Raw genomic sequence first — 14,662 nt, 5'->3', positions numbered from 1 at the left:
TCCTCAAGGATAATCCTTTTCCTGCATTAAAGAGTCAATCTCAGACCACTGATATCAAGTTCTAACAAAATTTAGTCATGGTTCCATGAATTATGTCTTATCTAATTTTGTAAATACAAAAAGTCATTTGGTCATCTGTTTCCCATTCATCATACATGCACTTTCTACTCACTAAGCATGTGTATATGCGGGGAAATGCTATTTCTTAGAGAACTGATCATCAAAATAGACTACCATTTCAAATAATTAGTTATAAAAGTCATAGATGTGACAATATATTGGATCCACCTTTCGATAATGCCTTTTAGGCCAACAATATAAGGTCTGTAAGAAAGCATAAGAAAAATAGCATGCCCACTTTAAAATTAGGATGTCAATAAAACTTTTTTCTATAAACAAAATTTCACATTCAAAATTCACATCAAGATCCTTATCAAAACAAATGTAAAATTACCTTTTCCTATTTTGAGACTTTCCTATGTTCCTATATTATCCACATGTGCATTTCAGTTCTGCAAAAATATGTAAATCATTTTTTGGAATTATGGGGGGGTGTATTTACAATAAAGAGCCATTTATGAAAATTTATAAAAATATTTTAATATAGCATTGGAAAAAAGCAAGGCAAAATAGGCACAGAATGGATGAATGGGCTCCTTCACATTAATTGGTAAAGACACCGAGCCAGAATGTATGGACAATTATTTTTACATTCTTCTCCGCGTCACAACTTTACATTTACAGGGAGAAGCCACACTTTGTGACTGAAAATAGAAAACCTGAACTTATGTGTGCACATATGAATGTTTTTAAATTGTGGACACATTTACTGCTATCATTTGAATCGTAAACTTTACATTGTTTTGAAAACAGGCAATCTAAACATACAGATTGGAGGTACACCTAAACTTCACACATTAGGGAGATACTCTGATAGTTCAGCAAAAAGTCTTAATTCCTGAAATTGTCAACAGAAACCCTTAATACAAAGCATAGTTCTTTTGAATGAATTCGAATTCACTGTTTTAACATGAGGAGCTATGCCTGCAGAAAGAACAGTTGTGCATCTGTAGCCCTACTTCCAGTCATTTTTGCAAAGGTATTTCCTCCTTACTTTGATGAGGCTATGAATACTGCATTCAAGCAGGAATGATTCTAATACAGCCAAAACAAGAAAATATATTTTATTTTCTTAAAAAAAAGAACACAATTTCTCCCATCACTAGGCGCGCGCACGCGCGCACACACACACACACACACACACACACACACATATACACACACGCACAACTTTAAAAACTGAGCAAATCTGAATGGAGCAATGGACAGTTCTGACACCCCAGGACTTCTGTATCATGGTCTTACGGCTGCTGAGTTACTTCACCTAAGTGCTCATGGGACAAATGACTTTATTGCCTTGCACTCTACTTGCATGGCCACATTAGATACTATCTCACTTTTACACAGCGCGCACACAGACACAAACACAAATACACACACACAAGCCACACCAGACAGTGATGTTTCCAATTTCAGAGGCCCCTTGCTCGCCTAGCCCATACCCCATCCCTGCTCTGCTCTGGGTCCTAACACCAGGAATGAGGAACACTACTTAATCCTGGCGGATCTGCTCTGTTGTCCCATCCTTCCAGGATTCCTAGGATGGTTCCTCCCCCATTCCACCACGGAACACAACGAGGACGGCGGATTTTCCCAGGCGGATTTTCCACTGGCGGTCCCCTTCCTCACCCCACGCATCCCGGCTTCTCTTCGCCAGAAACCCCAGAGACAGGAGTATACACGATCCCGGGGCAGGGGAGAAGAGCCAATAACAGGAACCAAATAGCCCGTTAACAAGGGGGTGCCATGGGCATGGAAGAAGCGCGCGGGGTGAGGTTACCACGGGGGAGGTGTGCTCCAGCGGGGAACCATTCAAGAGCAATGACAGGTCGGCGGGGGAAGGCTCGGGTGGCGAGGGAGGTTGGAGAACTGCTTTTCTTGTCTTTCTCAGGGCCTGAGGGGGAATCCCGGGGCGGCGGCGGCGGGGCTCTCGGGTCGTTCCCCGCCTCCCGCGGCCCCCGCGCGTTCCCTCGGCCACCCCCTCCGCCTGCGGCCGCCCCCGCCCCGCGCGGAAGGAAGCGCCGGGCTCCCCCCACGCTCTCCCGCTCTCTCGCGAGTCCTGTGCAGGCCCTTTCAGGGGGAGGGGGAGGGGGCGCGGAGGGAATTGCTGCAATGGAGCGCCGAGAGAACCCTGCCGGAGCGAGGCAGTCGGTGGAAAGCCACGGCCACATAAAAATGCCATATTAATTTTTTAAAAGCCATAAATCACCCCTCCCTCTGCAAAAGAAAATCATAAACCCGATCCCATGCAAGCCTGCGAGCAGCCACCCACTTCCTATTTCTGTCACAGCAGCTACACCCTGCCAGCAACCACCCCCCGGGCGCCCCCTCCCGCCACCGCCACCCCCGCCACCGCCTCCCCGCTGCTCAGCCATTTGCCAACTGACGCCCCCGTAAATAAAAATGCCCCAAGTGGGGCCGGGTGGGAGGCTTGGGGGAAGGGCGCGCAAAGGAGGGGGGTTCGAGGGTTGCACAATATCCTAGAAGGTCCGTGGCTGGAGCAAGGAGGGAACCGGAGGCGGGGGGAGGGGAGGCAAGCCGCGAGGGTTCCTGCGGCACACGGTGCACCCGGGCGACCGCGGCGCGCCGCTTACCTTTCACCACCCTGTCGGTCGTCGACAACTTGGGATCAATTGCCTTGGGCTCGGACATCTCCAGCCGCCGGGGGACAGCGACGCGCTGCTCGTCCGTCCTACTGCACACCCCGACCGGACCGGCGGGCCAGACACTCAACGCCGCCGCCGCGCTGCAAACCGCTCGGCTGGAGGTTTGGGCTCTGAGCTGGCTTTAAAGTTACTGCCTTCTCGCGCGTCCCTCCTCCTCCTCCTCCTCCTCCACCTCCTCCTCCTCCTCCTCCTTCGCCGCCGCCGCCGCCTTCACTCCTCCGCCGCCGCCGCCAGCCCCGCCGACTCCGCTCCGGGCTGCGCGTGTGTGGTGGTTATTTATTTATTTTCTAAGCACGCCTCTTGGTTCTTCTTTTATTCTTGGGGGAAGGGGGGTGGGGAGGAGAAGCGCTCACAGGAGCACCCACCCTGGCAAGGAGACCGGGCACCGCGGAATGGAGCCCCACGCGCGCACTCTGCCGGGATTAAGACCGATCACATGGGGAGGGTCGGGGGCGAGAGAGAAGAGGCAGGGCCGCCGATGTCAGTGCCACCAGCCGTGCCTCGGCGTCCCCGGCGGCGGAGAGGCGGCCGCCGCTACTGCTGCTGCTGCTGTTGCCGCCGCTGCTTCCCCACACCAAGCGCTGCCGCTTGTCCGCGGCCGCCGGAGACGTCCCGCCGCTGCGCTCCCCCGCGCTCGTCTCTGCCTCCCCGCGCCGCTCCTTCACTCACACAGGCACAGCCGCGGATCTCGGCAGACACAGTCCCGGGCGCAACCTACCCTCCTCCGCCGCCGCCGCCTCCGCCACCGCGCCCGCCTCCGCCTCCTCCCCTTCCTCCTCCCGGCCCCCGCCTCCAGCGCCTCGGCAGCCTCCACCTCCCTGCGGAGCCAGCCCCTCGCTCCCCGCCCCGACGTCGAAGCTCTGAGCTCCCATTGGCTAAGTTGCGCGTCACTCACTGCTAGGCAGCGGCCTCCCCGCTCGTCCCGCCTCCCGCTCCTCCTCGCTGTCCCCGCCCCCAGCTCTGTTTTCTCCCAGCTGCCAGTCTTATGGGCCTGCCTCCTCCGCCGCCCAGTCCCCGCTCAGGTGTCACTGTTGCTGGCAGGCCGGGATTAGGGAAAGAGAATGGGCAGGGGGTCGCGGCTGGGAGGAGAGGGGCTGTACCCTGCCACCCGCAGCCCCACTTGGCATCCGCCCCTGGACCCCGCACACTCCCCGCGCTGCTTTGGCGACTATGCCTTGTCGGCTGGGTTAAGCCGCAGTGTGAGTAGCCAAGTGCGGAGGGTGTCTCCGGGTGTGTGCGTGGCCCGCGAGAGGGCAAGAAGGGGGGAGGCAGGGAGAGGAGGGAAGGGGTGGGGGTGAGAAGCTCCGAGAGAGGGCGGAGGAAGGAAGAGCGCGGGGAGCTCCGGGGCCCGCGGCACAGCTGCTGTCGCTGTCGCTGCCGCAGCTGTCCAGGGAGGATCGCCAAAAGGGCGACGAATAAACAACTTACCTTGGGGAGACGGCGCCTAGTGATGGGTGTACGGTGGTTTTTGCTATTGGGTTTTGTTTTGGGGGGGAGGGGGGGCGGTGCGGTGGTTATCAGTGTTTCCCACCCATGCATCCACACCTTCTGAGGAGGGGGCCGCTTCTGAGCGTCGCGGGTCAGGGACGTGGCGGAGTGTGCGGGGCGAGCTTGCCAAGGAGATTGGGGACGCGAGTCCAAGCAACCTCCGGCAACTCTGAGTCACCCAGGGCTGCCCTGCCGATCTCCAGGGAGAAATGAGGGGGCGGGAGACACACCGGAGAGGGTCGCCTTTTCCCTGTTCACACGCGCACGCAGCCAGTGGTCGGGACTGGTGGCACCACACCTCCCTTCCCGGCTCCTTCCAATCATCCGACGTCCCCTTGGTGCTCCGGGTGTGTGCAGGGCCCTGAAGCCCAAGGCGGATCCCCACTCTGGTCCCTTTGGTTGGTGGGAGAATTAAGGAGAGAATGCTAGGCGCAGGAGGCCAGAGAGTGACAATGGCCCGACAGCTCCTTTCTGACCTGCCTGCGCGCCACAAAATGAGCCAATCTCCCTCTGCCCGAAGGTCACCTCCGCTCACTACCCCTCTCTCTGACCAACCGGGCAAGGAGATTGGAGCTTGCTTCTTTGTGAATAACAAAGAGAACTGAATAAATTTCTCACCCTCCATCCTTCCTGTTACATTTCTTAATTCCTCCAATATCAGGTTTTTTTCTTATTTCCTGAATTGGACAATGAGCCCAGTAAAAGGTCTAATAAAAGACTTAGGGAAGCTAGGGGGTAGAGCCAGAAGTGTGTAGGGGACACGGATTAGATTCGAGTTCAAACTCGAAAATAAGTTTGAGAACTTGACTGATGGTGCTGGAGTATGGCTTGAGCAGTGTAGCCTGCAAGGAATAGGAGCTCACAGTAAAAGGCAGGGGAGCCTCCGTGGAGGACTTCTAGCAAAAGGAGACCATGTAGGGTGTGTCCTACATACTCAGGGAGGCTGCCACCAGCTCTAAGATTCTGCTGCCCAATTCACAACCCCAGGATAGTGTGTGGTAATTAGGCAGACAGTGCATTCAATAAATATGTATTGTGTCCTTTTCTATGCCAGACACTGTGGTAGGTAATTTGTGTGGTGTGTGTGTGTGTAGGGTGTGTTGGGGGGGGCAGTTATTTGAAAATGGTCCTTGCCCTCAATAAAGCCTAGAGTCTAGTAAAACTGTCATAAAAATATGAGCTCTGAGAGGCCACTGTATCGCCTCAGGAAGTGGTTGTTGAAAACAGTCTCCTGAGCCCCAGCAGCACTAGTTGCTAAGGCAGATTTGGGAAGTTGGTTCCTAGCCAGATGGCACAGAGTGAGGCAGGGATGCCAAGACCTATGGGTGAAGAAGAGAGCCTGCCTGAGAAAAGACCAGGAAACCATGTCCAGCGATGCTCACTTTCAAGGCCCCAATGTTTTATCTCACATATTGCAAACAGAGGTGCAGTCCCCACCGTTATTTGGACACAGTTTTCAGGTTTAGGAAAAACACCTTTGAACCAAGATCAGAAAGCTTAAAATGTCAGCACCATAGAAAAGTTTTATGATACAGATAGGAAATAAAGGCACACCTTTGAGACACACCCTTCAGTCCGCTATAAGTTTGGGACACCTCCTAGCTGAGGTATGTGTGGGAAAAAAAAAGTTATGAATCATAATCACTCTATAACACATCTTATTATCATCAGTCACCTTTAATGCATGTGTATGGTCCCATACTGTTGCAACACAAACACATCTTGGACAAAACTGGACCCTACTCAAAGGAAAACTACACAGCAGAAATTAACTAGGGACTGGTTATCTGAATACCTGGCATACTGGAATAGCCAAATCATCTTTTGTACTGAGATATTTTTTCAGATGTCCTACAATCTGCTGCCATTTTTAAAAATCCTTATTAGACTGTCCAAGTAGTCCTTGATTATATTATCATTTACATAAAATCACCTTATACTTGGAATTTACATTTTCAAGAAGTTACTTCAACAATGTCCTTTGCTTATGAAGAAAAAGAAAGGAGAAAAAAAGTGGCGGGGAGCCCATCGTCACAGAAAACAACTTGCAGTCTGCTAAAAAATTGTATTTCCCTTTGCTTAGTATACTCTCCAGAAAGCTTCTGCCCAGGTAGGGATTCCATTCCTGGGCCTGCTTCTGCTTGCATCCAAGTGGGTGCATGTGACTAGTTCTGGCCAATGGACTATGGGCTGAAGTGTTCCATCAGTTTCAGGCCAAGGCACTTAAGCAGCAATTATGCATTCTTCTTCAGCCAATGAACTCCCACCCTGGAGCTGAATGCAGAGGCTTCTAGAGCACAGGGGAAAGCATAATCCTAAATGCAAGGAGCTGAATGCCTAGATTATCACATGGAGGAATGCCGCCCACCTACAAGGAAAATCTGCTTTAGACTTTACAAAAGAAGAAATAGATTTTTGCTGTGTTGCTCCATTGAAATCTGAGGATATGTTTGTTGGGGTAGTTATTATTCTCAGACTAATACACAAGAGTTATTATGTTATCTCAAAAAGTAAAATCCAGAATTATTGTGTATCTGTTATATAATAGCATGATCAGAATACCAAAAATATTCTTATTTCTTACACAAGCATCAAAAGTGTACTTTTTGTAAATGAATTATTAACTTACTAGTTGTGTTTTGAACACTTGTTCTGTGCAAGGTACTGTGCTAGATGATGCAAAAATGTATAAAGAATTCAAAGATTTAGTCCCCTCATTCAAGGATGTCCAAGTCTTGTAATTTAAGAATTGTACACATATTTGTAAACATTTAGGTGTGAGGTGCTACTTCCTTTCCCTGTTGGAGAACTCAAACTAATTTTACTATTCAGTTCATCTAAATTAATTATGAAGATAAGTATGTGTGCAAAAAAAACTGAAGATTTGGAGTGATCGATGCATTCAAGTGTCCATGTAACAGCTTATTTCCATTGGTGCAAATCAGAGTAGATGAACAATATTTTAGTTTGCTGTTAAGTGCTCTGCTGAATCTTGAGACATTTTAGTTTTGAAAAAAATAAAGATGTATTTTATATCCTGTTTTGAGAATAACCTGCTTTTGAAACTTTGGACTTTCCATTCTTGGATGAATGTTCTATCATTTGACATTAAGAGTTGCATAATAACTTCTGGTTTTGGCTCTTCTGAGGCGTGCACTTCGTTCTGAGTAGTTGATGGTTGACGTTCATATGTCTGACCTGTTCTCACCTGCACTGGTGGAACACAGCACTAAAGAACTTTCAGAGTAGACAGCCAGTCCTGGTGGGGCCATCAATGTGTACAAGAATTTGATTTATTATCATAAAGCTAATTCCTCTGACACTCACTTCTAACATGTGAACTTCTACCCTCTTCACAGTAGAGACTCCACAAAATATATTATTCAACATGGATTTGATTCGAGGCTTAAACTAAAAGGGCTTTTATTGTTTATCTTTTGGAAATTTTGTTGAACCTTACGTTTTTCAGAAGGCAATTTTACTCATTTTAGAAAAGTTATTTCTCCAGGAACATAAATTGTTATGCCAAATGCATTCAGGAATAAATTAAATTTTTTCTATTAGGGACCAAACTATAACTTATGGAATTATATGCTAAGTTAAATGAAGTGGATTGTTTTACATAAAATTTCACAAGACTTCAGGTGATCATATTCATGCAGATTTAATAAACATATATTCATATTTGTTTTATTTATATTTGTATCTTCATCTCATATCCCAGTTCTGGGCACAGTGTAGGTGATCAACCAATTTTGTTGAGTAAAATTTTAAGAAGTATTGGCATCCAATATGTGAAGCCCTAGGCTTAATACCACAGTATCTGCTCTCAGGGATATTTCAATATTACTAATATGCATACATATATGTGTGTGTGTATATATATACGTCTCTCTCTCTCTCTCTCTCTCTCTATATATATATATACATATATATACACACACACACTCACTGGTAAGAAGTCTTATTAGCCCTTTCTCCTAGATAGTTCAAATTCTAATTTTATTATTAATTTTAAAATTGTGAATAGGTTAATGGTGCCAAGTCATAAACATTTACATTTAAAATAGATATAAGTTTGCCATTATATTGACAATCCGAGAAATATTCATGCCATAAAACTTTATGTATTCTGGCTTTTCTAAACTCAGAATTTCAAAATGTTTGACCTGAAATGAGCTGAAGTTGATATTTGAAGTGCTTTGAGAACAATGTCAACAACAACGGCAAAAGGCTGGTAATGAAATTAAAGGTACTACCAAATTGTAGAAGACTTGATAAATCAATTTAGGAGAAAGTTCATCAAGCCCTTTAAAAGTACATTTGCATATACAAAATCAATATAGTATTAGAAATGAGTTTCACTCATCAAAACTAGCAGAAATTTAATTTTACTGGAAGTAAGTTTTGCCCATTATTGATCGAAAATTCATGAATTTGCAAGGAAATATTCTCAAAAAAGAATCTTGAACTCAGACTAGCCATCTTTCCATTTTTTTCTAGTCAGTGAAGTTTTACTCTGTTAGTATTCATAGTTATTGGAAAGCATATATTCAACAGACATTTACTGAACACTCACACATATCAAGCAGTAGGAATATAATATGAAAAAAAGTCTCTCCCCTCATAAACCTTACATTGTAACAAAGAGGGACAGATGATTAAAAAGGAACAATTAAAAACAATTACACACACACAGTAAGTTAGGTGGCCTAAGTGAAAAACATAAAAATAATGTACAGTGGTAGAGGCACTGGAAGATGTGATGGGCAAAGGGGTGCTACTCACTGCTACGGGCAGTTTGTTGAGGGGTGACCTCTCTGAAAAGGTGATATTTCAGTAGAGATTCAAATGAACTGATGGCAATATTTATGCAGCTATCTGGAGGGAAGTTTCAGGTAAAGGAATAGCATGTGCAAAGGCCCTGAAGTAAGAGTCCGACATTTTAAAGAAATGTCAAAGGAGGCCAGTGTAGCTAGGGCACCCGTAAACTAGAGACAGCAGCACAAGATGAGGTCAGAAAGATGATGTCGAGCCAGATCAAATAGGACCCTGTAGACCATAGAAAAGATTCTGAATGTTATTCTGGTGAAATGAAAAAGTATTTGTTAGGAAAGTGATAAATGATAGGATTTGCACAGAAAGAAAACCGTCACTCTTTTGTAAGAACTGACTCTGGATGTAGTTGTGGGAAGGGAGCAGGGGTGGAAATGCCAACACCACATAAGAGACTGTTGTCCGAATCCAGGCTAGAAATAAAGTGGTTTGGATATAGAGTTTAGAAGTAAGTGGTGAGAAGTATCCAATTCCAAACATATTTTAAAAGTAGGGTTAATGGATTTGCTGTTGGGTTGGATATAGGATGTGGGAAAATAAAAAAAGAGGCAAGAACTGCAAGGTTTTGCATCTGAGCTAATGGGAAATGGAGTTACCATTTACTGTGAAAAGGAACACTGAAAATGGAGAGCATATTTTGTGGAGAAGATCTAAAACTAGTTTTCGATATGTTAACTTTGAGATGCATATTATACGTGGAAGTGGAAAAGACATGTAGGTAGTTGTATCTATGTCTACAGAGAGGAGAGAGCCAGGCTGGTGATGTATAGAAGTGCAAGTCATGGCATCTTAGCTGTACTTTATTTCACTTAAAGCGTGGGAAGAAGCGAAGGGATCAGCAAAGCCGAGAGACAGGAGCAGCTTCTGGGGAGGAATGGGGGTGTCTATGAGGGCAAGCAAATGAAATGAATTGTGTCAACAATGCTGATGGGTTTAGTAAAATGCCAACGGAGAACTGACTATTGATTTGGAAAAAAAGGGGAGTTCACTGGTTATGTAGCAAGGAGGTCTTCATACCTACCGAAAACAGCACGTCGTCCGTCTCTGCCGCTTCAGACTGATGTAGCTCCTTTTTCCTGTTTATAATTACTTGACGTTACATGTGTGGGTGTGCTATGTGTGTGATTTGTTTGCCCATCTTTCGTCTTTCTGCAGTTAGATAATAGGATCCTTGAGAGCAGGGACTTTATCTTACTGCCATTTGAATTTCCAGTGCCCATCTGTCATATGCCTGGCACATACTAGGTGCTTAATAAATGTTTGTTGAAAGAATGAATATTCACTTGCAATGCTACCCCAGGTTAGTCTTTCTGCTTTTCTCAATAGATGAAGTAAGTATTTCAATGGGGGAGGGGCATATGGGAAATTAGATGAAGGGGGCCAAAAGGTACAAACTTCCAGGTGTAAGATAAATAAGCTCTGGGGATATAATGTACAGCATCATGACTATAGTTAACAATACTATATTGAATATTTGAAAGTTACTAAAAGTATATCCTAAAAGTTCTAATCATAAAGAAAAAAATTGTAACTATGTGAGATGATGGACTTTGATTTTATCATAGTAACCATTTTGCGATATATGCATACACCAAATCGTGTTGTACACCTTAAATTTATATGATGTTTTATGTCAATTATATCTCAATAAAACTGGGGAGAAGAAGAAATAAGCATTTCAAAGAATTTGTAGGGAAAAAAAATTCATGTTTAGATTTTTTTTTAAGTCACAAAATCAACTTTCGTAGAGTAAAAAGAGTTGACTCAGGCCCTGAAGATGAGAAATGGAATGGGAATTCAGGAGTTTAGTTTTAGCATGAGGCGTGTCTCTCACATGTCCCCACTGTAAGAATAATTATGTGTGTAAATCCAGGGGAGGGCACAGTATTACTCACAGCTCCTCTTTTTCCAAATACACAAAGAGTTCTATTGTTTGCAACATCTAAGCTATTCCCTGGTGATAAGTTAGGCCAGACATTAGCAATTTTCAGGGGGGAAGTGAGCAGGGTGTGGGTAATGGTTGTTTAGAAGCAGTCCCTCAAAAGACGTTTTTTGGGTTTTTTGTTTTGTTTTGTTTTGTTTTTTCTCTTCCAGGGTGTCCCTGATGTCCAGCCCAAAGAAATCTAGACAGTCAGGGAAATTGTGCTAGATACGCTTTGGGGTACCCGTCTCATCCATACTCATCTTTAAAAATGCCCCAGCCATAGAACTGCTGAGTGAGCATCAGGACACAGTTTCACCTGCTGCTATTACGGGAGATTGGACCAGGGTGGTTGAAGATACCTAAGGACCAGTGACCTTTAACTGCCCTGACCTCATTGGCAAAAGTGAGCTAGGCTAATCAGATACCCTCTGGGAAGAGCTGGACTTAAAAATTCAGAAGAAAACTGGTGGTGGTTGCTTGAATGAAAGATCCTGCAGGCTGGGACTGAGATGGCCACCAGCAAATGACTCATGTGCCAGGTGAATAAACACATGAAGCCATTCAGGCCGGAGAGGAACCACAGGTCAGATTCAGCAAGAGTGAAGAGAGGAAGGGGGGCGAGGGAGAAGGAGAGAGGGAGAGAGAGACTATCTTAAACCTGTTTTTCTTTTCTGTCCTTCCTAAGGCCTGGTTGCTTAATTTTTTTCTGCATTTATGAGAACCCTCATTGTCCTTACAATAAACCCTGTTTTCTAGAGCTGGTTTGAGAGTTACGTTCCTTACAACCCAAAGACCCATCACTAAATCATATGGAAGATACAAATGGCAGCTAGCTAACATTGTTAGTCCCTGTCTCTGTAAATTTTCAAAAGTTAACACCTTCTGATTCTGGTGCTTATAGAAATCCTCTTCTTCATTTAAAAAAATGACTGTAAAATGCTCCCATCCTTGTCCATTCCAGTTGTTTCTATAGCACATCCAATGACAAAAATAAAAAGAGTAAAAGAGTAGATGTAAAGGGGGGGGCTGATTGGAGAGTCTTGATAAGTTTTGAAGCTATTTCAGTGAATATTCTCTATGCCTGTTTTCATGTCACCATCAGGCAGGTTACAGGGTATGCTGCAGTAAAAATGGAAAAATCTCAGTAGCTTAACAAAGTTTGAAGTCATCTGCAGGTCTGAGCCACCCCATGGGGCAGCCATCCTCCAGGTGCTAACTCAGCATTCCAGCCTGCTTCAGTCCTTCAGAGGGCACCCTATCAGCACGTGCTTTCACAGTAACCCAGGGGGAGGAGAGCCCTGGAGAGCTGGGTTCCAGCAATCAAGCACTTTGTCCTGGAAGTGACACTCACACACGACTATACTCACATTTCATTGGCTTGAGCTCTCATTTGGGCACACCTAATTTCGAGAGGGACAGAGGTATGTGATCCTCCCACATATCTAATACTAGAGGGAGATCAAATATTTATAAAGAGCAATAATGCCAATCAGTATTTCTAAATTATCCATCTAACCCTGTGAGACCTCCAGGCTACTGTTTGACACCCAGTGATGAAGACATGTGTCTTATTTCTGTTTTACACACCAAGATACTCCTGAATGACTATGGCTCCTGATCTGTTTCTTGTATTGAACCTCTCCTTCTGTCCCTGTTGCACGGCCTCTACTGGACTGAATGGGGTATGCTCCACTTGGACCCGATTTGATATTACTACATCTTCCTGGGCCTGCAGTCCCACAGCAGAGCCCTGGTATCACTACCACTTGTATAACCTCCCCAGCTCCCTCTTAGGCCAAGGCTGAGTCCCTCCTTCAAGCTCTGCACTCTGGCGCCTCTGTAAATGGGCAGCGTCGGACGAGAATGGACAGTGACTAATATTATACAAACTGGACTTGAAAAAGTACGTCTTCTTTTTTTAAAGATTTTGTTTATTTGACAGAGAGCGCACAACCAGGCAGAGTGACCAGCAGAGGGAGAGGGAGAAGCAGACTCCCCGCTGAGCAGGAAGCCTGACACGGGGCTCGATCCTAGGACTTCGGATCACAACCTGAGCCAAAGGCAGACGCGTAACCAACTGAGCCATCCAGGTGCCCCAAAAGAATGCTTTCTTAATGTGTCTTAGATACACCTAGAAGAACTGAGTTCTTTTCTGATTTTCAAAGATGTGACCAGATTACCTGGAAATATGAATATATCTATATCTAGATATAGGTCATATACAGAGCTGTTCATGAGTCACTGCCTTTTGTAAAAAGTTAATATGACCAGTCTAATAATATGCAAATTTATTATACTGCATAAATGCTAGGTAGTTTCTGTGAATGCTATGTTTTGGTACTATTCTGATACAGGAAAAAAACGTTTTTTTTCTCTTCTTACTTTGTTAGTCCTATAGTGTGATGGGTGGTCTTTTGTGTCAACCTGACTAGGTCATAATACCCAGTTATTTAAACAAACCCTTGTCCAGACGTTGCTGTGAAGGTATTTTGTAGACGTGGTTTACATCTACAATTGACTTGATGTAAGGAGATGACCCTTGATAATGTGGATGGGACTCATCAGTTAAACGCCTTAAGAGCAAAAACTGAGGTCTCCCAGAAAAGAAGGAAATCTGCTTCAAGATTGTAGTGTTGGCTCTTGCCTGAGTTTCCAGTCAGCCATTTTGCCCTATGGATTTCAGACTCACCAGCCTATGAGTGTGTGAGCCAATTCCTTAAATCTCTTTATACACACATAACACATAAAGTTACATATATGTATATAATTTCATATATATATTATATATACATATATAATTTCAGGTTCTGTTTCAAATCCCAACTGACACAATGTATATTTTTTTCTGATTCAAGCTCAGCAGCTCTTCTAAATATCATTAATATTTATGCATCCTTATCTCTCTGTCTTTCTGACTGTCTCTGTCTCTTACACATGCATGCATGCAAGTGTATACACACACATACACAACACGTCACGTAGGAACACACTGCATATTGATTAAGAGATAAAATTTCTGGTTTAATTTTCTAGGGTAAAAATTTACTTTGCCTTTCTCACTTATGGCCTGGATAAAGAATGTCTATTCTCCCAAATATACTGAATTTCCGGGTAATTCTAATGGGTCATCAGTTAGCTAAGGTTAACATACCAAGATGTAGACCCTGAGTTGAAGATTCATTTAAAAGTGATTTATTAAATAGTGTCCCAAGGGAAAAAAAAAAAAAAACAAAGGAAAGTAGGGAAAGTGACAGGTAAGGGAAGGAAACGAGGCAAGGGTGAGATGTCAAACCAAGACACAGGGATGGTAACTTTGACTAACTCCTGCAGGGGACCTCTGCAGACTTGTAAGTCACACCTCCAAGCTGTTCCCATCAGGGACCAGGGAGCTGAGTGCATTTACCCACACAACTCAGTGGTGGAGATGCAAATTCCTAGGCACTCCAGCCTCTCTTCACATTCAGGGAAGGTGCTGGGGAAGTCTAAGGACAGAGCTGGGACAGAGGTGTAGGTGAAAGCATGCAGGGAACTGTTGTACATGGAAATGGAAAAGGTTTGGAGAGGATATGGGTGCATATGGAGACTCTGCTAGTCAGGATCGTAAACCGCATGGATAGAGAAATGGTAT

General features: G+C 44.9%; 1 protein-coding gene and 1 pseudogene across 4 annotated transcripts in view; one reads left to right on the top strand and one right to left on the bottom strand.

The window, feature by feature from the left end:
• Positions 1–2,965, bottom strand: part of PPP3CA (protein phosphatase 3 catalytic subunit alpha) — a 304,076-nt gene extending 301,111 nt beyond the window's left edge. The window contains exon 1 of one of the 3 annotated variants that reach the window (XM_045792535.2): positions 2,715–2,965. Coding sequence is in view for 2 of the 3 variants with exons in the window: in XM_045792517.2 (XP_045648473.1) it covers positions 2,715–2,772 (58 nt within the window). In the remaining variant the exon portion in view is untranslated. The remainder of the gene's footprint in view (positions 1–2,714) is intronic. The other 2 variants (XM_045792517.2, XM_045792526.2) reach the window with 2 other exon arrangements.
• Positions 2,966–2,988: 23 nt separating this feature from the next.
• Positions 2,989–14,272, top strand: LOC148109513 (uncharacterized; annotated as a pseudogene). The gene is made up of 2 exons (XR_015725414.1): positions 2,989–3,985; positions 12,977–14,272. The product of XR_015725414.1 is annotated as an uncharacterized LOC148109513 (transcript).
• The last annotated feature ends 390 nt before the right edge of the window (positions 14,273–14,662 follow it).

The sequence above is a fragment of the Ursus americanus genome, chromosome 8 (assembly GCF_024610735.1).
Source record: "Ursus americanus isolate L20-20 chromosome 8, mUrsAme1.1.p, whole genome shotgun sequence".
NCBI lineage: Eukaryota > Metazoa > Chordata > Mammalia > Carnivora > Ursidae > Ursus > Ursus americanus.
Note: the sequence above shows the minus strand (reverse complement) of the source record. Positions and strands in the feature narration are given on the sequence as shown.